This window comes from Mobula hypostoma, chromosome 21 (genome assembly GCF_963921235.1).
Source record: "Mobula hypostoma chromosome 21, sMobHyp1.1, whole genome shotgun sequence".
Lineage (NCBI taxonomy): Eukaryota > Metazoa > Chordata > Chondrichthyes > Myliobatiformes > Myliobatidae > Mobula > Mobula hypostoma.
Window position 1 is genome coordinate 41,101,990 of NC_086117.1, and position 22,711 is coordinate 41,124,700.

The 22,711-nt window shown below is 40.9% G+C and overlaps 1 protein-coding gene across 2 annotated transcripts in view; it reads right to left on the reverse strand.

Annotated features, from left to right (window-relative positions):
* The window catches only part of pnpla7b (patatin-like phospholipase domain containing 7b), a 334,759-nt gene that overhangs the window by 195,064 nt on the left and 116,984 nt on the right, over positions 1 to 22,711 (reverse strand). For both annotated transcript variants that reach the window (XM_063073811.1, XM_063073810.1), the window contains exons 16-19: positions 16,379 to 16,456; positions 14,455 to 14,660; positions 10,872 to 11,003; positions 6,759 to 6,882 (exon numbers count right to left, since the gene is read on the reverse strand). In XM_063073811.1, coding sequence (XP_062929881.1) covers positions 6,759 to 6,882; positions 10,872 to 11,003; positions 14,455 to 14,660; positions 16,379 to 16,456 — 540 coding nt within the window. The remainder of the gene's footprint in view (positions 1 to 6,758; positions 6,883 to 10,871; positions 11,004 to 14,454; positions 14,661 to 16,378; positions 16,457 to 22,711) is intronic.

Below are 22,711 nucleotides of genomic sequence, written 5' to 3' on the forward strand. Positions count from 1 at the left end.
AACTTTGATGTATGTTGCTTGAATTTCCAGCATCTGCAGAATTCCTGTTGTTTATGATAATACTGAATGTTGGGGCAAGCTTGAATGGCCATGTGATTTACTACTATATATTTTCTTGTGTTTTTGAGTGTTCTTGTACAAGAATTTGCAACACTTTGCAATCTCCATTTTAAAAAAGTACACCGGCTTTCTAGTTCTTCTACCAAAATGGTTAGCCTAACTTTTCCACTATATATCATATGTCATATTGTTACCAAATCTACATCCCTTTGAAGTCCCTGTACATCCTGCTTACAATGCATAGTGCCTCCCAGCTTTGCATCACTATCAAACTTGGTTTCTTCATCCTTTTTAAACGTACCTTCTACAATCTCAAGACCTGCTGGACAATAAGAACTTAAAGCCCCATCAGCAAGTTGCTTGTTGGCGAAGAAACTGAAGGAGGTGTACTTGGTGCAGATCGTACTGCTGCTTGCGTCAAAATGGCATTGGAGGAGTTGGTGTACTGAGCGAATGTTCGGCCTAGTTGCTGTTCTTGTGATCTCAGGGCCCTGTTGGACATTAACGTGGAATGCTGCAAGTCCGATTCACTGATTTATTGGCAGATTGCAGGGGCAGTTGGTAGGGGAGATGCGTGGTCTCGGTCATAGCGAAGACGAGGTCTCAAGCGGTGATGTCGCCAGCCTCCCTCCACCCAGGCATCAGAGTCTATGCACTCCACTGGAGGCAGTGTGGTGCATCCAAGCTGGAGTTGGTGCTGTTCCCCACTCCCCTCACCCCAGTTGTCGGTCAGTAGAAATCAAGCTGTATTGTGGTCAACTGCAGACTGCCTGCAACATTCACGGACTCAGGGTCTTGGATTATGGTTTTTATTTGTGTAACCACATTTTACTGATACCTTGTAAGTGCTACATGTGCTTTGTGCTGCTTTGCACCAGAGTAATGCTGTTACATTAGATTAAATTAGATTATGAGGACATGCAATCCTCTTTTATTGTCATTTAGTAATGCATGCATTAGGAAATGATACAATGTTCCTCCGGTGCGATATCACAAAAACACAGGACAGACCAAGACTGAAAAACTAACAAAACCACATAATTATAACATATAGTTACAACAGTGCAACAATATCATAACTTGCTGAAGAACGGGCCATGGCACAGTAAAAAAGTTCAAAGTTTCTCAAGAGTCCCACATCTCACACAGACGGGAGAAGGAAGAAAACTCTCCCTGCCATGCCCGACCACAGTCTGACGCTGAGTCATCCGAAAACTTCGAGCTCTGATCAGCCCTCCAACACAGAGTACCGAGCAGCAACTCCATCCGAACGTTTCGACCTCAGCCTCGGTCATCAGCAGCAGGCAAAGCCAGGGATTTTGGGGCCTTCCCTCCGGAGATTCTCGATTGCATAGTAACAACAGCAGCGAACCAGGCATTTCAGAAATTTCTCCAGATGTTCATCTGCTTCTCACGTCTGGCTTCATCAAATCAGAATTGTCCACGACCCCTATCTAACATACAATATCATTTCACCGGAGAGCTGCGCGCGCTGCGTCGCACTGCCATCTTCTCCTCCCACCTCTCATTTGCTTGTATTCTTCGGTATTCATGTATGGTTGAATGAAAATTAAACTTGACCTTGAAATTGCTGATGTAGAATATGAACAACCAGGATACCGGTACCTATCCGTGCAGTAACTCACACTTAACCCTACCGTTTTCTGTCTGTTAACCAAACCTCACTGTATACTAGTATATTACTACCACCCATTCTGCTTTGCTCTAAGTTTGAGTGTAAAACTGCCTAAAAATCCGATATAGGTTTCCCCCGCCATCTGAAGGTACAGCGTTCCTATGAATTGGTTCGTAAGCCGGAATGTCGTAAAGCGAAGAAGCAATTACCATTTATTTATATGGGAAAAATTTGTGAGTGTTCGCAGACCCAAAAATAACCTACCAAATCATGCCAAATAACACATAAAGCCTAAAATAACTGTAACATATAGTAAAAGCAGGAATGATATGATAAATACACAGCCTATATAAAGTAGAAATACTTTCCCACAATCATTACTGCACTGTTCTCCATAGCGAAAATCTCACACAAGTACTCTTGGAAGAAACACTCTCTCCAGTAACCTTTAAGCTATGAAGCTGCCAAATCATACCAAATAACGCATAAAACTACACAGCCGATATAAAGTAGAAATAATGTATGTACAGTGCAGTATCACGTACCGGAATTGGGAAGACAGCGCCAAGCACACCGATGATGGTGTGTTAGGCTGAGTCGTCGGAGGCTGGGGTGGCACAGTGGTTCCCAAACTCCGGGCAGCGAACCGATACCAATCCGCGAAGCATGCAGGGGTCCAGCGGTAGCCAGGACGCACCCAGCACATCTTTAAGAAAAAAGCCAAAATAAACAAGCTAATTAATTAGGTGCCGCCCAGCACGTAAATGTCGGCACAGATCAGAGGCAATCGGCAATCACCCCTGATCTGGGCTGACATTTACGTGCCGGGCGGCACCTAATTAATTAGCTTGTTTATTTCGGCTTTTTTCTTAAAGACGTGCTGGGTGCGTCCTGGCTACCGCTGCATTCTCCGTGAATCAGTATCTGTCCGCGGCCCGGGGGTTGGGACCACTAGGGTAGTGGGATACTGGGGTGTCATCTCATCATCGATCAGGGCAGGCAGGTCATCTTCTTCTATGCCTGCCTGCCTCGATGTCGAAGGTCGAGGTTCGTCATCTGCTGTGGCTGATGTGGAAGGCTTGCTTGACTGCTTAGCCTCGCGTATTTTTCTATCATACAGTTCTTTGTAAGGACTCAAACCATCTTGCAAATATGCCCTAAACCGACGTACCCTTTCAAAATTAAAGTCCTACTTTATCATTGCAGCGCAAATCTCACGCAGTTGCTTCACGTTCAGTTCCTGGGACGACTTCACTTTCGGTCCATTCGCTACTGCATTCGGTTTCAATTGTTATCCTTTCCTCTTTCAATTGCATCAGCTCTTCATCTATCAGTTCTTGTTCATGGGATGCCAAAACTCTTCAACATCATCTTCGTCAACTTCCACAAGCCAAACTCACTTTGTCCTTACTTTGTACACCACGATTGAAATGCTTAATTATGTCTAGTTTTAGTGTAACACCCTTACGAGCTCCTTCAGGCTTTTCTGATATCTTAGAACTCATCTTGCAAACAGCTGCTCATAGGCACGTGTTTAAGCAATGCCGGCGAGAATGGCATTCCAAATCCGGGGGAGAGCGGCTGCTCGGGGCGCGCGCTGTTTTTTTTGTAACAGTAAAAACACCTTCTGTTAGCGAAAACAGGGAACTAATGTAGGTCTTTCATAACAGTGAGGTTTCGTAAAGCGAACGTTTGAAAAGCGGGGGACACCTGTATCTCATCAACTGACTTATCCTGCTCGATGCCACCTCAAAAAAGTTCAGATTCCACAAACAAAAGTTTCTTTTCATAGATCCATATTAATCCTTCTATCCTTACATTTAAGTGCCCTGTTGCCACTTCCACAAAAACAAATTCCAACATTCTTCTTGCTACCAATGTCAAAGGGGAACTTCTTGAATCTGTGCAGTTTGAAGGAAAACAACCACTATTTTCATCAGCATTTCTTTCAAAACTTTGGGAGGCAGTCATCAGAATCTGAGGAATTATCGCTTTCAGTCCCATTCATTTCCCCAATATTTTTTCCTGTGAGTATTTCCTTCAGTTTTTTCCCATGTCCTTATTCCCCACAGTTGTAACAGGCTAGACTGACTCCATTTGCTGCTAACATCACAGGCAGAGCTAAGCAGGAGTAAACAAATCAGCTTCCTCCCCTGACCAACTTGCATCATATTTAATTATAGCTTTGTTCTTTGTGGCATCTGAAACACAAAACAAACCACAAGAACCTTATCAGCATCACCCAACAATTGCATTTTTTTCCTTTATTGGATTCATTTCTGCGACGTTAGCCTCCTAGGCAACACCAGCATTAATTGCCCATTCCTCGCTGCATTTGAGGAGATGATGGACTGCATTCTTGAACCACTATCATCCTTCCAATGAAAGAGCTCCAATAAGGAGGAGGATCTAGGACTTCAAGATAGTAACGATGAAGGAAAGGCTATCTATTACAGGTCCACAATCCCTTATCCAAAATCCTTGGGGCTAGTTGCATTTCGAAATTCAGAATTTTTCGGAATCCCTCCTTATTGGTTCTGGGATCCCCCGCAGATACCAAAAAACACATATGCTCAAGTCTCTTATTTAACCTGTCTCAGCACAGGTGGACTTTAGGACCCAGCGGAGCTCTGGACCTACGCACATCCTCCAGTATACTTTAAATCATCTCTAGATTACTTATAATACCTAATACAATGTAAATGCTATGTAAATCATTATTATACTGTATTGTTTAGGGAATAATGACAAGAAAAAAATTTTATTTCCAACAAAAACATTCGATAAAACATAAAAATATACAGCTTCAAATGAACCGAATCAAACACATGGTAAAAGACTTATTAGAATAAATGTAGAACGTCACTGTCACTATAAAACTTCAGTAACTTGTCTTTGTTTCTTTAAATCATATACAGTGGTAGTTTTGACACCATATTCTTTAGTAAGAATCCGCACAGACACACCACGATCAAGCTTCTGCAATAACTCCACTTTCTGCGTTATTGATAATGACAGATGCTTCCTTCTCTTTTTCTCATTGCTACTCATAGGGGTACCTGCAGCTCTTTTTGACATCTTCACCGTGAAATTAAACACAAAGTCAATACTGAACACAAAATATCAGCGAACAGCAAATCATGTGTAACCAGTACCAGCGCTGAGCCACATCTGACGTCTGGCGGCCTCTGCTAGTGCTGCCACGTCACACCTGAATGACGTCAGCTGTTGGCGAAAGAAACTTCGGTTTTCGGAGCTTTTTGGATTTCAGAATTTCGGATAAGGGATTGTGGACCTGTACTTAGCCAGACTGTGTACATGAGCCTGCTGTCCTATGCGACATGATGGTAGAGATTGCAAGTTTTGGTAGATACTGTCGAGAGCTTGGTTGCAGCAATGGTTTCACCAATGAATGTCAGAGATGTGATACATCGCTACTGGAGAGAGTCATTCTCTGGTACATCCTGACACAGATCTTATTGCTCACTTAGTCTAGCAAGAAGTAGGACATCCCCATTTTCCTGGGAGTTTTACATGGATTTCAATATTACACCATCAGCAAATATCCGACCCAATGATGGAACTAAACTAATTAGTGAAACAACAGAAACTAGTTGGCCTTAGACGATGCTCTGAAGAACTCCTAAGCAATATTCAGGAGCTACTTTAATAAACCAAGTCATACGTTAGATCTGGCCGCACAAAGTGACTATACCAGTTCCCAAAGGTTTGGAGAAACAACTTCTAGGAGGCTTGCTACTAATATTTGGCAGTAAATATCTAGGATGAAGTGGGGAGGGGAAAGGGATAGACAAGGAAGAGGGCTACACATCAACGTAAGTAATGATGCACCAAATATTTCTCTGCCCACAATGTAAACCATTCAAAAGCTTATTTTATGAATTTAAGTAAAATAATACAACTCTCTAGATATTAACACTTGAAGGGATTCGCAGTTTCCAGTCGCTTTATATGTAAATCTACATCACCCTCTTGTGGCTGCAGGACTTGATGCAGCATCTACTTGTACAAATAACCAAGAAATGTCTATCTTCGATGACGTGCAAAGTAATACGATATGTACATCCTGATACTGTACCAAACTCCCAAAAGCCTTGGGGACTCAAATATAAAAACAAAACCATGATCTAGAAGAGTTAAAATGGAAAGCAGCGCAATATCAATGTGGTTGAGAAAAATAATCCTGTGGAAGAACAACAGGAGGGGTCAGAATTGTTCCCAGGAGATTCCTGAAGATGTAGATGATTCAAAGAAGGAAGGAGAACTGACTGCTGGAACCATAATGAATTTATTTCATTTACTTTGAACTCATAAGCCACTTGAGAGCCCATAGGGAGATCAACAGAACAAAGACCATCATCCTCGACCTCGAAGGATAGCCACGACGACAGCATTGAACAGTCCCTTCCAGCCCACAGAGCCACACCATCCATAAACCCACCAATTTAACCCTAGCCTAACCATAAGACAATTTACAATCAGCTATTAACCTACTAACCAGTTCATCTTTGGACTGTGGGAGGAAACTAGAGCACCCTGAGGAAACCCATGTGCTCTTGGGACAGATGTACAAACTTCTTACAGACGGCACTGGAATTGAACTTCAAACTCTGACACCCCGGGCTGCATAGCGTCAGGCTAACCACTAGGCTACCACTGCACTTCAAACTCTTGAGTCCGACGGCACCTATAATACGCAAGGGACCAGCCCAAGCATTCAAAGAGGAAAGATAGAGAATAGTGTGGCCAACTGTACAGCATACTACAGAAAAGCAGAATAAGATTAACATCATATTGTAACAGAAGATGACATTCATGATTTTTGCTTGCGATCTGGCCCAAGTGTACAAGCCAAGTGGTACACCTGTCAAACCTTCAGCGCTGTAATTGTCATTTATGGACTGATGTACAATTATGCATAGCTTATTAACCTCAGATTTATAAGCACCATTTCTGATCAATTGCTAAATTCAGGTGAGCTATATGTTGAACAGCTTGTTAGCGCATTCTACACATATAAGTATAGTGTTTTACTACGAACCACTCCAATGAGGTCACCACGTCCATATTCTCCTGACAGCTCTTTCTTCTTGTCATCCCTCATGATAACTGATCGAAGTCGGCCATTTAATACAATGAATGTGCAATCTGATCTGTCCCCTTGCCTGTGAAGGAACCGGAGACAATGTCATTAAAGTTTACTGGAGAATCGGCTATTTACTGTACTGACTACCATTACCGCCATTTATTAAGTAATTATTACTAAGCAATCCTGAGAATACCATCAATTGTGTTGTCTACAGTAATGCTCTTATATCTGCTTATTAAAATTGTCTGACGTCTATTGTGTTTTTTTTATCTGAAATGAGTTTTAGATGGGGAAATTGATTTTTTTTCATTCAAAATACAAGTTACAAGCTCTAGCCAACCCTACTGGCAGACATATCAGTAGGGTTCAGATGTCATCATCTGCACTTCCTCTAGTGTGATCATGCTAGCAGTTCTTTTTAACACATCACAAAATTAGTTTCTATTTATTTTGATGGTGACTGCTCTGTCGTAGTGATCCTTCAACATTTGTCAAGACTTGATAACATAATTTGTGTCTTTGAAATAATAAAGTATATGAGATCACGTCCCTTTCCAGAGCCTTGGGTACATAAATGAGACTGATACTTCATTGTGGAGTTGAGAAAAATATACATGGGCAGATGTTCATATTCCATCTCGGTAGTCCCCAACCTGATGGCATGAATGTGATTTCTCTAAATTTAGGCAAGTTTTCACCCCCCCCCTTTTTTTCCCATTCCACCATTTGTGTATGTTACTCTAAACTGGCTGCAATGTGACTTGAGTCAGTTTGAAGTCACAAAAGGTACTACAGAAATCTCTTCCTCCTTTTATTTTCATATGTAGCAGTTTCACAAATTACATGAAGCAGAGGCCCTGATACTTTCTCCAATGGGTGGATTTGCCAATACAGGTACATTAAGTTCCCATCTTTATACTTGCTCTGAACTCTACAGAGAAATATCATTTTATACCAGTACTATACTCTGATCCCATAACACAATGGAATCAAGCATTGCTTTCTCTAACACTCCAGCAAAGTTACTGACAAATACCTTATTTTGTAATAAAATGATTAGGTACTCATTGAAAATAAAACAACAGAAAGCAGCAAAGGTATACTGTTACCCATTCCAATAGTGACATCTGTTAAAAGAGCTATCCAGTTAGTCTAACCCCCACATCTCTTCTCACTAGACTAGATTAAGCAACTCACCTTTTAAACACATTTTTAAATGCTTCCACCACCCTTTTAAGAAATCCATTCTAGATCATAACACTTACAGTAGAGGTACAAATCCTTCACTCACAGCACCTTGGGCTCTTTTACCAAACATCCAAGACGTCTGGTAATCACTGCTTTTGCCAAAGGGGTTACTTTCACCATAACTTTAAATTTTGATACATCCCTCTAACCCACTTTGCTGTAAGAGGAATAACACCTGTTTAAGTTTCAATTTTTCAAACATGGAATAATCTTAGCATACTTCCGGGCAGGGCACGACCCGGTGTTTGGATGATTTATACGCCAGACCAGATAGACTGGAAAGGCAGGGTGCCAGGACCAGAGGCAAGGGTCGGGCTAATTTCACTCACACTCCCGCGATGTTCAGTCCTCGCTCCACGGTGGCTTGCCCCGCTATATAGTGAACTTGAGACCAAGGCTTTGAGCCTATTCCAGCTGCTCTGGGGATTTGGGTCTATGGATTCAATTTGATTCAGAATGCTGTTGCTTGCTTCTATTGATTACACGATTGTGGTTTTTTTTCCCTCTTTTGCTGCATATTGGTTGTTGGTCCTTGTTTTTTATAACTGGGTTCTTTCAGGTTTCTTGCTTTGTGGCTGCTTGTAAGCAGACGAATCTCAAGGTTGCATAATTTATAAATACTTCGATAATAAATCTACTTCAAAACTTTTGAATCTTTGAAAGCCGCACTTGCTGAAATGTGACACCTAGAACTGGATACAAGGCACCAGATGGGACTCAATCAGAATTTCAAGATGGTTTGCAGAAACTCTTTGGCTTTGAATCTCTTCATTTGTGAAGACGAGGATCCCATCTTTATGCCTTTAAAGAATTCTCAATTTGCTTGAAGACTTTCAAACATCCATATGTAAACGCCCGAAGATTTTTCTTCCTGAATTTCTATCAAATTATCCCTTCAGGTTTATATTGATTCTCCACCTTCTTCACAGCAAAACAAATCTCTCATATTTCTTCATGTCATGTTTCATCCAGCATTTCCTTCTTACTTTAACATCCTTTGCCCACATAAGTCTATTACTACCTTCAGTATTGTTGGATTAGAGTGCAAAATTTTATTTTCTTGTAATTTAACTTTTCCTATGTTTGCTTGTATTTTTATGTAGACACCTGCTGTGTACATGCGTGTAATTGTTCAGTGAATTCTCTAGTAATAGTACAACTGATACTATATTTTCAAGGTTTTTAGTTTGTCTGCAGCAGGTATCACAGCACTTGAAGCTAGCTCTTTCTGGTTCCATCTCATCAATGGAACATGCTTTATCTCCAGATAGAGTACAAGACAACCATGACTTCTTTGTGGCCAGCTGGTGGCGCAATGGGATCAGCACCGGATTCCGGAACGAAGGTTCCCAAGTTGAAATCCAAGTCCAGCCGCCCCCGAGCATGCTTTCCATCCATGCCGGGTTGAGTGTCAAGCTAGCCACTCAGCCTCGTAAAAAAAAAGGGTCAAGTCAGGAACACTCATATCATGACCTGGTTAATCCGAAAGGAGGCCAGTCCTGACACCACGCGCCAGACTAGAATGGCTGACTGTCTGATGCAAAACGCTATATAAAAAAAACTTCTTTGTACTTTTTCTTTTTCTTTATTCATTCTTAACTCTTATAACAGCCATAACCTTTTATTCCTCATTCATGACTTCCGAAGAACCTTCGTATCGCCAATATCACCAGAATCCAATGTTATCAACTACATTTCTGAACTTAGGTCTACATCCTGCTGAAAAGATTAATGAGTGTTGTAACAGCTATAGTTGATTATTGGTATTGAATAGCAAATCCAGATTATATTAAAATAGACAGAGATTCACAGCAAAGTATCAGTTAGGGCTCCATTCCCACCACTCTCCCCATCCCCACCACCGAAATTGATTTGGGTCAGCTTGAAGCCATAAAAGATGTTGTAGTGCCGCATTAAGTGTACGTTAAAGAGCACAAGTTCTCAAGCTACAGCTTCAATCATTAACCAGGTGTACCAAGAGCCCAACTGGACTATCTACTGACTTTACCGTAAATGAGATGACATAATATTATATGGAAGAAGAATTCATTCTTGGGCTGTAATGTTGAGCTCAGTCCTATACTTTGTGTGCAGCTTTTTGCTGATACACTGACCATCCTTACCCTAAAAATTTAACATGCAAGTTGAATTGGTAGTAAGGAAGACAAATGCAAAGTTAGCAATCATTTCTAGAGGACTCGAATATAAAAGCAAGGACTTAATGCTGAGGCTTTAAAAGGTATCAGACCACATTTGGAGCATTGCGAGCAGTTTTGGGCCCCAATATCTAAGAAAGGGTGTGATGCCATTGGAAAGGGTCCAGAGGCGGTTCACAAGAATGATCCCAGGAATGAAAAGATTTACTTCTGAGGAGCATTTGATGGCTCTGGGCCTGTACTCACTGGACCTTGGAAGAACAAAGGGGGAAATCTCAATGAAACCTGCCGAATATTGAAAGGGCTAAATAGAGAGAATGTGGAGAGGATACTTTCAATAGTGGCAGGTCTCGGACCAGAGGGCACCGCTGCAAAAAGGAGGAAATCCCTTCAGAACAGAGATGAGGAGGAATTTCTTTAGCCAGAGGGTGGTAAATATGTGGAATTCATTGCCACAGACAGCTATAGAGGCCAAGTCATTCAGGTATATTTAAAGCAGAGGTTGATAGTTTCTTGATTAGTAAGAGCATCAACGGTTATGGGGAGAAGGCTAGTGAATGAGGTTGAGGGATAATATAAATCAGCCATAATCAAATGACAGAGCAGAGTCAATGGGCCAATTGGTCTAATTCCGCCACTGTCTGTTTGGTTATCTTCTTACCTGTACACAGCTCGCCCAGCTTCCACTGCCATCCAGTCCAAAGCAAAGTCGATCTGTCTCACAAATGGAGACATCCTCCTCACCACAGTATGAGCCACAGGTAATACCACATTGGGTTTCTCCCTCATTATTCTTTAAAAAAAATAAAAATAAACAATTTAGTGCATGTTCAACTTTCATAACCTCAATCAAATCCAGCTATATGCATTAGCATGGGACAATGTCATCTCCAATCAACCTGTGAACTGTATTAAGTAAATAATAGGGTCATATAAACAGAAAATTTGGCAATTTCCAGCAGGACAGGCAGCAGCTATGGAAAAAGGAACAGCTTGTATTTCCAGCTGAAGACTTTTCATCAAAACTGGGAAAGAGGGGAAAACAAGGTTGTTTTCAGTGGTGTAGAAAGGAATGCTTACAATAGCATGAGAGCAAATTATTTAATCTGGCAGTTAAACAGCAGATTATGCTTCTTTGTGTAGTATGTCACTAATTATATGCCCAGCTACAGATAGAAACTGAGCCAAAATGATGACAGAGAAATGGCCAATTCTGATAGAAAGAGCAAGGTACTTGAAGCTGCAACATACCCTCTAGAAGTTGAGGTGTTGTTCCTCGAGCTGGCACTGGTCTTTGTTATAACAGTGTAGAAAGCTACAGATGGAAAGTGAGAGTGGAAATAGAATGCAAACACGAGGAATTCTCCAGATGCTGGAAATTCAAGCAACACACATCAAAGTTGCTGGTGAACACAGCAGGCCAGACAGCAACTCTAGGAAGAGGTACAGTTGACGTTTCGGGCCGAGACCAAGGGTCTCCACCTGAAACGTCGACTGTACCTCTTCGTGGAAATAGAATGGCGAGTTAAAATGTCAGGCTCAGGTGCTCTGCAAAGTTGTCACTCCATCTGTGCTTGGCTGTACTGTGGACGCCAAATGCAGCACACTAGATTGTACAAAGTGCAAATGAATCACTGCTTCACCTGATAGACTGACTCCGTCCCTGGATAGTAGCAAGAGGCAAAAAGAAGAGGTGTGGCAGCTCCTATGCTTTCATCCAGAAGACTATAAAAAGGAGTGAGACTAACAGTCCAGGGAATTTCAAAGAGAACAATCTCTTTGAAATGCTGCCTAACCTACTGCTTAATGATGGAAAGAAATGAATATCTGTGAACACCAAAAAACCCTGTTTACTTTGGAGTCATGGTCAACATACGTGGTCTTTGCAAAATCCTCCAAAGCCATTCAAATGATAAGAAACCAATGTCCATGCTCTCTCCTGAAAGACATTTTTGGCATCAAAACTTGAATTACACTCAACCAGCTCGTGGGTAGTCCATATGCCTAACACCAGGTTTCCAGAGGAAGCACTCCAAGCCCTGTAAAAGCAACTGTCTTCCTAAAGGCCAGACAAAACACTTCAAAGTCATTCTTAAAGATTCCCTGAAAAAAACCCAACATCCACCCCAGTCCCTGGCCTCTGACCACTCAATAAAGGACAGCAGCACCGAGAAGGCAGCAAACACTTTGACACCTACAAAGGGAGCAAACGGAGGTCACAAGCAAGTCTTGCATAAGAACGGGAATGAGCTCACAACTTCCATAATAATGCATCTGCCCTGGCAAGCACTTCCGATCTCACTTGAGGCACAATCTGACTGAACATATTGATGAAGGTAGAGCAGTGGATGTAGGGTATATGGATTTCAACAAGGCATTTGATACGGTACCCCATGCAAGGCTTATTGAGAAAGTAAGGAGGCATGGGATCCAAGGAGACATTGCTTTGTGGATCCAGAATTGGCCTGTCCACAAGAAGGAAAAGAGTGGTTATAGACGGGTTATATTCTGCATAGAGGTCAGTGACCAGTGGTGTGCCTCAGGGATCTGTTCTGGGACCCCTTCTCTTTATGATTTTTATAAATGGCCTGGATGAGGAAGTGGAGGGATGGCTTTGTAAATTTGCAGATGACACAAAGGTTGGGGGTGTTGTGGATAGTGTGGAAGGCTGTCAGAGGTTACAGCGGGACATCAATAGGATGTAAGACTGGGCTGAGAAGTGGCAGATGGAGTTCAACCCAGATAAGTGTGAGGTGGTTCATTTTGGTAAGTCAAATATGATGGCAGAATATAGTATTAATGGTAAGACTCTTGGCAGTGTAGAGGGATCTTGGGGTCTGAGTCCATAGGACACTCAAAGCAGCTGTGCAGGTTGACTCTGTGGTTAAGAAGGCATACGGTGCATTGGACTTCATCAACCATGGGATTGAGTTTAAGAGCCGAGAGCTACTGTTACAGCTATACAGGACCCTGGCCAGACCCCACTTGGAGTACTGTGCTCAGTTCTGGTCGCCTCACTACAGGAAGGATGTGGAAACATAGAAAGGGTACAGAGGAGATTTACAAGGATGTTGCCTGGATTGGGGAGCATGCCTTATGAGAATAGGTTGAGTGAACTCGGCCTTTTCTCCTTGGGAGCGGCAGAAGAGGCAACCTGATAGAGGTGTATAAGATGATGAGAGGCATTGATTGTGTGAATAATCAGAGGCTTTTTCCCAGGGCTGAAATGGCAAACACAAGAGGGCACAGGGTGCTTGGAAGTAGGTTCAGAGGAGATGTCAGGGTAAGTTGTTGTTTTTTTTTAAAGCAGAGAGTGGTGAGTGCATGGAATGGGCTGCCGATGACAGTGGTGGAGGTGGAAACGATCGTCTTTTAGGAGACTCCTGGATAGGTACATGGCGCTTAGAAAAATAGAGGGCTATGGGTAACCCTAGGTAATTTCTAAAGTAAGTACATGTTCAGCACAGCTTTGTGGACCGCAGGGCCTGTATTGTGCTGCAGGTTTTCTATGTTTCTATGAATCTTCAGTCTACACAAGGCAACAGAATTGGAGTGGGAGCAAGTCTTCCTGAACCCTGAGGAGCTACCTGTGAGGATGAGAAGTTATTTCTCAGTGAGGATCCACACTGTAGTAGCTAATATTCTGACTTCTGTACATGACAGTCACCAGCAACCTTCCCTCTAATGTTAGGGGCTACTGTCCTTGATTGTGCATTTAGGAAGGAACTATGGTAACAAGTAATTCACCATTTATTGACTGAGACACAGTGCAGAATAGGCCCTTCCAGCCTTGCAATCCTGTGATTTAATCCTAGCCTAGCCATGAGAACAATTTACATAGATAATCTTGGTCCCAATTCTACAGTCACATATAATGCCCTTTTATATACTGTATTGTGAAATGCATTCCTCCTCCCCCTCCCACCCCCAATTTACATTAGAAACTGCCCAGGTAAACATTTCACACTAATATTCATTTATGGTATTGCAGATCCCTCTTCACTTCAACATGGGTGGCATTTTTATAATGGGATTTGCCTTTAAATCTGTTTACCCAAATTGCAATATCATCGGAACAGTTCAAGTGCTTATAAAAGAAGCAAATTTAATCTCCTTAGATTCCACTTTCAAGGTCTGATCTTGCAAAACCTCAAGAATGATTGAACTAAATAAAAGCAATTCAACAAAGGCTTCACTTTCCCTTGCAAGACAGTAAGAACAAAGTCGAGGGCTAATTGACTTACTCATAGAAGTGGCATTTGGAGATACACAGAAAGGTGCAGTCCCTTTGAGTCTTGATGCTGAAGATAAGTGGCTCTCCAGTTAGCACAGCCAGCTGCCCCACAATCTCTCCAGGATGAGCAACAAACAGGCAATTCTCCTCTTCCCTGTCAATCATTCGCTGATAAACATGCAACAGCCCTGAGACCACAAAATGAATGCTGACATCCTGAGAAGGAAGCAAAGTATAGTTGGTAAATTCATTGCCTAGACAATGTGTTACTCTTTCAAAACAAATCAATTTCCTTTTCTTCCATTACACCACAAACTACAGGAAATTCAGCAATCTGTTTCGAATGAAAGCTACTCGGACAGTCAAGAGATGCAAGATCAGACCACTTGCATTCATTCCCATTACAACATACGAGGCCACTTTTACCAGAATTGCTGGAAAAGCACTTTTAGATTATCGATAAGTTACCAGCCTTATAATGTTCTAAACAGATTGTACAAGGTGGAATAAACAGGGAACAGGTCCAGCACTGTAACCTTGAAGTTGAAACTCAAAGCCTAACATAGCATCTTAATTGGACAAGTAGCATAGCTTTTGAATGTAAAATTTACTGAGGGTCAGGAGAGGCCAGGAGAACACAGATGAGTTCTCACAGTATCAGTGAATCTTTTGGAACATGGACAATTTCAAAAATTTATACAATGACTTTGGCAAGAGGGAAAGATGTCAACTTGCAGCAGGAAAGACAAAATCTGACCTTCTAGGACAGGGTTTCCTAACCTCGTTTATGCCAATGTGCCTTACCATTAACCGAGTGGTCTGTACACATCAAACTGGGGGCCCCTGTTCTAGGAGGAAACCAAGGCCTGCTTCTTTTCCACAAAGTTAAAAATAAAACAATAGTCTTCACAATATTATTTATTTACCTAAATTTTCAGGATGTAATGGTGAGGATGAATTTTAGACCATTCCTCCATACAAAACTGTTTCAGTTCATCAATATTTCTGGGATAGCTTGCATAAGCAGCTCCCTTCAGGTCATGCCACAGCATTTCAATTGAGTTAAGGTCTGAACTCTGACTTGGCCATTCCAAAACATGTAATTTTCTGCTTTTTAAGCTACTTTGATGTTGATTTCCTCGCGTGTTTTGAATCACTTGTCCTGTTGTATCATCCAACTTCTATTAAGCTTCAAGTGACAGACCACTACCCTGACATTCTCCTGTAAAATGTCTTGATACAATTTTGAATTCATTGTTCCCTCAACAACTGCAAGCTGTCCAGGCCCTGAGGCAGCAAAGCAGCCCAAAACTATGATGCTCCTTCCAACACGCTTCACAGTTAGGACAAGGTTTTGGTGTTGGTGTGCAATTGCCCTTTTTCTCCAAACACAGCATTGTGCATTTCTGTCAAAGTTCATCTTTTGTCTCATCTGTCCACAGAATATTGTCCCAAAAGCAGTGTGGAACATTCAGGTGGTCTTTTGCAAACTTGAAATGTGCAGCAATGTTTTTTTTTTGGAGAGCAGTGGTTTCCTCCGTGGTGTCCTTCCATGAACACCATTCTTGTTCAGTGTTTTTCTTATTGTGGACACATGAACAGAGACCTTAGAAAGTTCTAAATTTCTGCAGGTCTTTTGCCATTACCTCCTTCATCATTCATTGATTGTAACACCTGACTCTAAACAGCTTTTGTAGAAGGCATTACCCCAAAAGTTCAAATACTCCTTTGATTGTTTAAATTGTGTACTCAGTATTGACGTGAAGTAGTACAATTGTTTATATGTTATTAGTTTAGGCAGATTGTGTTTGTCTATTATGGTGACTTAGATGAAGATCAGACCACATTTTATGAGTAATTAATGCAGAAAACCAGGTAATTGTAAAGGGCTCACAAATTGTTTCCTATAACCGTAGTTGATGTCCTGTTCTTACCTGGTCACCTTGCCTGGCCACAACTGTTCCAGCTTTAACTTGCTGAAGAATCACTCTGCCATCCAGCAGTGATGGATCCTAGGAAAGAGAATAAAAACGTAGATATCAATGATCTGTTTCTGCTCTGATACTTTGCTTAACCTTATCTTCCTACTGTTCCAATTTCAAAATCTCCTCTATCACACTGTCAAAAGAACGGCTGATTCAACCCTTCTCAAACTAATGCTACCAATTGTGCACTCAGCTTCTGAATGTGGTTCTAAGTGTATCTTCCAAATGTATGATATTTGGCCCAAATTCCATCTGCACTTCCATTGATTTTACACAGGGCATGGCAAAAGAACTGGGCTGATGCAACCAGGACAAACATTTAAATTTCTGATTAGGAAATAGAAACAAAAAAAAAGTACAATCAGGGCAGAGATGATGGTTCTGATTAGATATGTCTGGTCACTGGCAGCTCTGAACATGCATCTCATATTCCTGAAACATTATAAGCAGCAAGTAGTGAGTACTTGGTTTTGAAATGGCAGGCATGCATGAAGTACACAGTGATTCATTCTGTTGAGAAACAATCTAAATTAAATGGTTCAGAGTTGTATAAAAACTAACCCTTGAGGGGAGAGGGAGCAAGTTATAGGGGAATACAGAGGATCCACAGCTTTATTAATGTCATAGCTTACTAAAGTTAGAGGAGTAAACATACCCAAAACATGGGTTGTGAATTATTTAAGTTAACTTTTAAAAAAATGTCAAGTCTTTAGGAGGTTCCATGGGAGATCTTCTAGAACAATACCAGAGTGAAAAGACTTCAGGCATGTGAAGAAATGCGGGGGCAAAGATATAGGGAGATTTGAGAGACTTGTTCAAAATCAGGAAGTGTTCTGCTGAAGTTCGGAAAATGCATTTCTGGCAATCAAGCACATTGATTTAAAATAATCAGTGCAAGAACCTGTGGCAGAGGGAGGCAGGAGATATCCAGTGAATAAGGATGATAATGAATGTACTCGTTGAAAGTGTGAAAGCAGATTTGATTATAACATTGAAAAGATCAAAGGAAAGAAACCAATTGGATAGTCTTTTAAAGATTTGGTGAAGACAAAGCTGCCTTCTATAACTCAGAATTTGTAGCTAAACAACACAGGGAGGTAGCAATAGCAAATGATAACAAAAATAGGAATTGCAGCAGTAGCAAGCTGACAAGGCCTCAATGTGTACTGTTTAGCTGACAGGTTTAAAATATGCCATTTTCCAGCCACTGTTAACTGACATGGCTACATAAAGCATTTTATGCAGAGCTTGACAGTAATTTGCAAAGTGCGTTAACTGAAGAAATGATATTTGACTTGCCACTAACAGTTTTCAATAGAGAGCAATTTATTTTCATCTTCTTTCAAACATTCCAAAAATTATACTCAGTACTGTTTCACAAAAGCTAAACTGTCAGATGACAACCCTGTGGGAGATTCAGCAAAGTTAAAGAAAAATGAAAGTAAAGTGATTTATATTGAAGACTCTTGGTGTTCTATGAATGATCATTTAAGTTATTATTTGAAAATCACTGCTGAGCTCTGCATTAAATAGATTAGGTAGTTCTGTCAGTGAATAATTAATGGCTGCATTCTTGTAACCAAAGACTAGCAAGCTGAAGAATATGAGGCCAAATTGACTAGCCTCTGGTATCATCCTAATTAACAGATCTAGAAACAAAATATAACAAATGCTGCAGACCAGAAATGCAAAGTGGTGATAATATGTAGGCTGCATCTGTAGACAGAAAAATAAAGTTAATGCTTCAGGGTAATGATCTTTCATCAGAATTGCTTCTCTCTCTCCACAGCCGCCGACTAATCTGCTGAGTAATTTCAGCATTATTTTTTCTTTAGATTCCAGTTTTTTTTTTATTTAGGGGTACAGCACAGAGTAGGCCCTTTGAGACGTGCCACCCCAGAAACCCCCCCAATTCCAACCAAGCCTAATCACCAGTCAACATGCAATGATCAATTAACCTACCAAATGGTACGTCTTTGAACTGTGGGAGGAAACCAAAGCACCCAGAGAAAACCCATGTGATCACAAGGAGGACGAAGGTTGCAAAGGTGGAAGGATCAAAGACCACTTTCTAGGTAAGTTGACAACAGCAGATTTTAGAGAAAGGAGGACAGGATATTACAAGATATACAGGTTGGTGTTATTTGTTCTAAGAGTTAGAAACGGAAGATGGATGGGTGCTTTAGCAGAAATAAGGTCTAAGTTTGAGAGAATAGGCCAGGTGGCTGACCCAAGTTCATAGATAACATGAAATCAAAAAGCTGGAATTACTCAACAGTTCATGCTGCATCTGTGGAGACAGAAAGAAAGTCGTTTCAGTTCCATGATCCTTCATCAAAATGGCAACGTCATTTCAGATTTCCAGCATCCACAATTTTTAAACATTCTTCAATTGGGGAAGAATGAAGAATTTTTAAAAAAAACAGTAACCATAGTGATAATGAAGCTTCCAAGTTGCCTTAAAAGCCATCCAATTTAGTAATCTGCTGTTCTTACTGAGTGTTGGACACTAGCCCCATAGTTGTAGTCAACAGTCCCAAAATGCCCTATCATGTTACTCAATAACTTGGTTCATTTGCTTCACTAAAGCAGTCAGGGGCAGGCAACAAATTCTTCCCTGAACCACATGCAAGTAAAGTTAACTATCTGTATAAAGTGGAATTCTCACACCCCACCCAAAAAGGTACTCATAACTCTTCAAAATATTGAGCATTCAAAGTTTTAATGGGCACCAGCATGAGGTCAGACAATTACTGTACTCAGCAAAACATACGAGTATTAAAAATATCTTCTGGGAAAACTAACCTAATTGTTTTGTGCTTATAAAGATGACGACTAATGAAACCCCGCCCCCGGTCATGAAGCAGACTTTAGAAAACGTGATCTTTCTCTGTCAACTTAGTGTCTGCTCAAATGATCCAGGACTCACCATCCAATATACAAAAGATGAACTCCAAACATTAGCAAGGAAGTTTACTTATTGATAAATAACATACAAGTTAAGAAATTAGAAGGGTTGTTGAGTTCTAATCAGGCCAATCCAAACTCAACATATCTTCCAATGGAGAAGTATTTTGTTCCAAATTTCTATATTGCGTAAGAATAAATCCTTGATAGAAAATGGACACAATCATCAAAATTTAGTTTGTAAAAGTTAACACTAAAAGTCAGCAGGTATGAAATAAAATTTGTGCCATGGTAAATTTTGACACTTGTTGGCAAGCAATGTAGTTCACTTTGTACTGACTGAGTGTCTAAAGCTTTACTTTCATTCATCAGATAGTACTGGTGTAAATTCAAAGTTAGAGCTCCCATGTCACAGGAAGGCAATTGAACAAAGAGTGGTCACTAAGTTTGGTGAACTAATTTCCAAACAGAGCTAAGTTTGGGAGGAAAAGGATGTGTCCACATGCCACCCTTTCTCTTAGCCATTTGATGCCATACAAAATTAGCATTTCTATACAAAATTAGCATTTCTACTCAGCGCCAACTGATTTTCTAATAAAGTTTCTGCTTTTGTTAATCTAACACAGAGGCTCCCAACCTAACGTCCAGGGACCTTTCGCTTAATGGTATTGGTCCATGGCATAAAAAAGTTTGGGAACTCCTGCTTTAACAGAATATGGAATAATCAGAAATCAATAGATCTCATTGTGAAAGGGACGTTTTTTCAGCTGTGGTTTTTAGGTCCAAAAAGTTTCTTATTTTCAATCACACCTCAGCATTGCTCATTATTTTTCAGTTCACCACTCAAAAAAAAATTAGTTGCATGTTGTGCTACTGTAATTTTATTTCTGCCACCACATGCACTCTTAAGGGGAAATTTTCCATCCATATCTTTCCTGAGTGGTATATCATCTTGAGATTTGAAACTACAAGTGGGGCCAGTTGGGACATTCAGCGCACTTGAAACCAGGCACTTGGCAAAGGCCAATAAACAGTTAGGTTTAATCATAGTTGACCATTGTTGGAGTGGCCAGAGTTAGAGTGAAAAGCTGATGCTTTGGTCCAAGAGAATCCAGCGAGGTAAAGGCCATTACTGGATTGGCCATTGCGTGGGTGAGCAGTGGCTAAGACTAAGATCGGAAGCTTTAGCAAGGAGTCACAGGGAAGAATAGCAGGTTAGTGTTCAGGGAAGAATTCAGCAGAGTAGCAGCTTAGTGCCTTTTTTAATTATGCGGTATATTAGAATAAATTTTTACATATGTTATGGATTAGTTTTATACAACTAGAAGGATACATTACAACAAATTAAATGAAATATGGGCGCTGGATCAGTTGATTTTTTTGTAGCTGCTTGATGTGGGAGATGGTGGACCTCACTGTGGTTCCTGGTGATCACACCTGTAGTAAGAGTTGGCCGCTCAAGGAACTTGTGCTCAAAAGTGATGACCTGGAATCTGATCTTCAGACACTGTGATGCATCAGGGTGGGGGGGAGTTACCCGGACACAGTTTCAGGAGGCAGCTGCACACATTAGATTAACTACTCAAATTCAGTTTGTTGGCAAGGACAAGAGAAGGAGGTAGGTAGGGGATGCAAGAAATAGTGCCGAAGTTGAGTTGGTCCAACAGGTTTGACATTGTTGCTCCCTATGAGTAACCAAACCATGGCACCATAGTTCAGGAAGCCAACCAAGAGGGGGAAAGAGAAGAGAAATCTACTTGTGAATGGGGATAGTATAGTCAGGAAAAGAAACACAATTTTCTGTCATGAGGATCAAGAGTTTCAAAGGCTGTGCTGTCTGTCAGATGCCCAGGTTCAGGACATTTCATTTGACATGCAGAGGAATTTGGAAAAGATCAGTTAGTCTAGGTGGGTAACAACGATGTAGGAAGAACAAGGAAAGAGGTTCAGCTGAGGAAATTTGAGCAGCTAGAGACTAAATTAAAAAACCAAAAAGTTAACAATCTCTCAGATTGTTAACTGAGTCACATGCAAATGCATGGTGAAAAGATTTGTGTGGGAGAAGTGGGTTTGCATTCATCGGGCATTGGCACCAGTATTGATGACGGTAGGAGCTATTCCAATGGGATGGGCTCCATCTGAATCATGCTGAGACCAGGGTCCTGGCAAACTGCAAAATTAAGATCGTAGATAGGGCGTGGAACAACTTGGAAAAGTAAGGATAAAATAAAAGAGAAGAAGAATGCAGGAGAGGTTACAGAAGTCTACAGAATAAATAAAAAGGCAAAAAGTTTAGAAAAGGATAATAATTTAACATGGAGACAAATTTGACAAGGGTAATGAAGGTGCAATAACCGAATGCACGTTATACTCAAAATAACAGAAATTGGCAAGTATGACATTGTGGTCAACACTGAGTCTGGCTGAATTAAGATCACAGTTGGGAGCTTATAATCAAAGGATACATATCACATTGAAAGGACAGGCAGGTGGGCAGGGGGTGGGGTGGGGTGGTTCTGTTTGTCAAAAAAATGAGAACAAATCCTTGGAAAGAAGTGACGTGGGATCAGAAGATATAGAATCCTTGTGGGTTGAGTTCAGAAAATGCAAGGGTAAAACAACCCTGTTGAAAGTTATATATAGGCCTGTGAACAATAGCCAGATGACGGGTACAAATTACAAAGGGAGATCGGAAAGGCACGTAAAAGAGGCAATGTTACAACGGTCATGGGAGATTTCGATACGCAGGTAGATTGGGAAAATTAGGTTGATGCTATATCGCGAAAGAAGGAATTTGTAGTATATCTACAAGATGGCTCTTTAAAGAGCAGCTTTAGTTGAACTCACAAGTGAAAAGGCAATTCTGGATTGGGTGTTGTGTAATAAACCATATTAAATTAGGAGCTTAGGGTAAAGGAACTGCAGGAAGCAGTGATCATAATATGATAGAGTTCACTCCACAGTTTGAGACAGAGAAGCTAAAAATCAGATGTATCAGTATTACAGTGAAATAAAGGAAATTACAGAGGCATAAGAGAGGAGCTGGCCGAAGTTGAATGGAGTGGAAGAATAGCAGGGATGACGGCAGAACAGCAATGGCTGGAGTTTCTGTGAGTTATTGAAAGACACAAGATGAGTTCACCCCAAAGAATTAGCATTCTAAAGGGAAATTGAGGCAACCATAGCTGAAAAGGGAAGTCAAAGGCTACAGAAAAGAAAAAGAGAGGGTATACAATATAGCAAATACTAAGAGTAAGGTAGAGGATTGGGGTGCTTTTCAAAACCAACAACAGACATCTATAAAAGCAGTAAGGAGAAAAAGATGAACTGTGAAGGTAAGCTATATCTGAAGTTTTTCCAGATTTATAAAGAGTA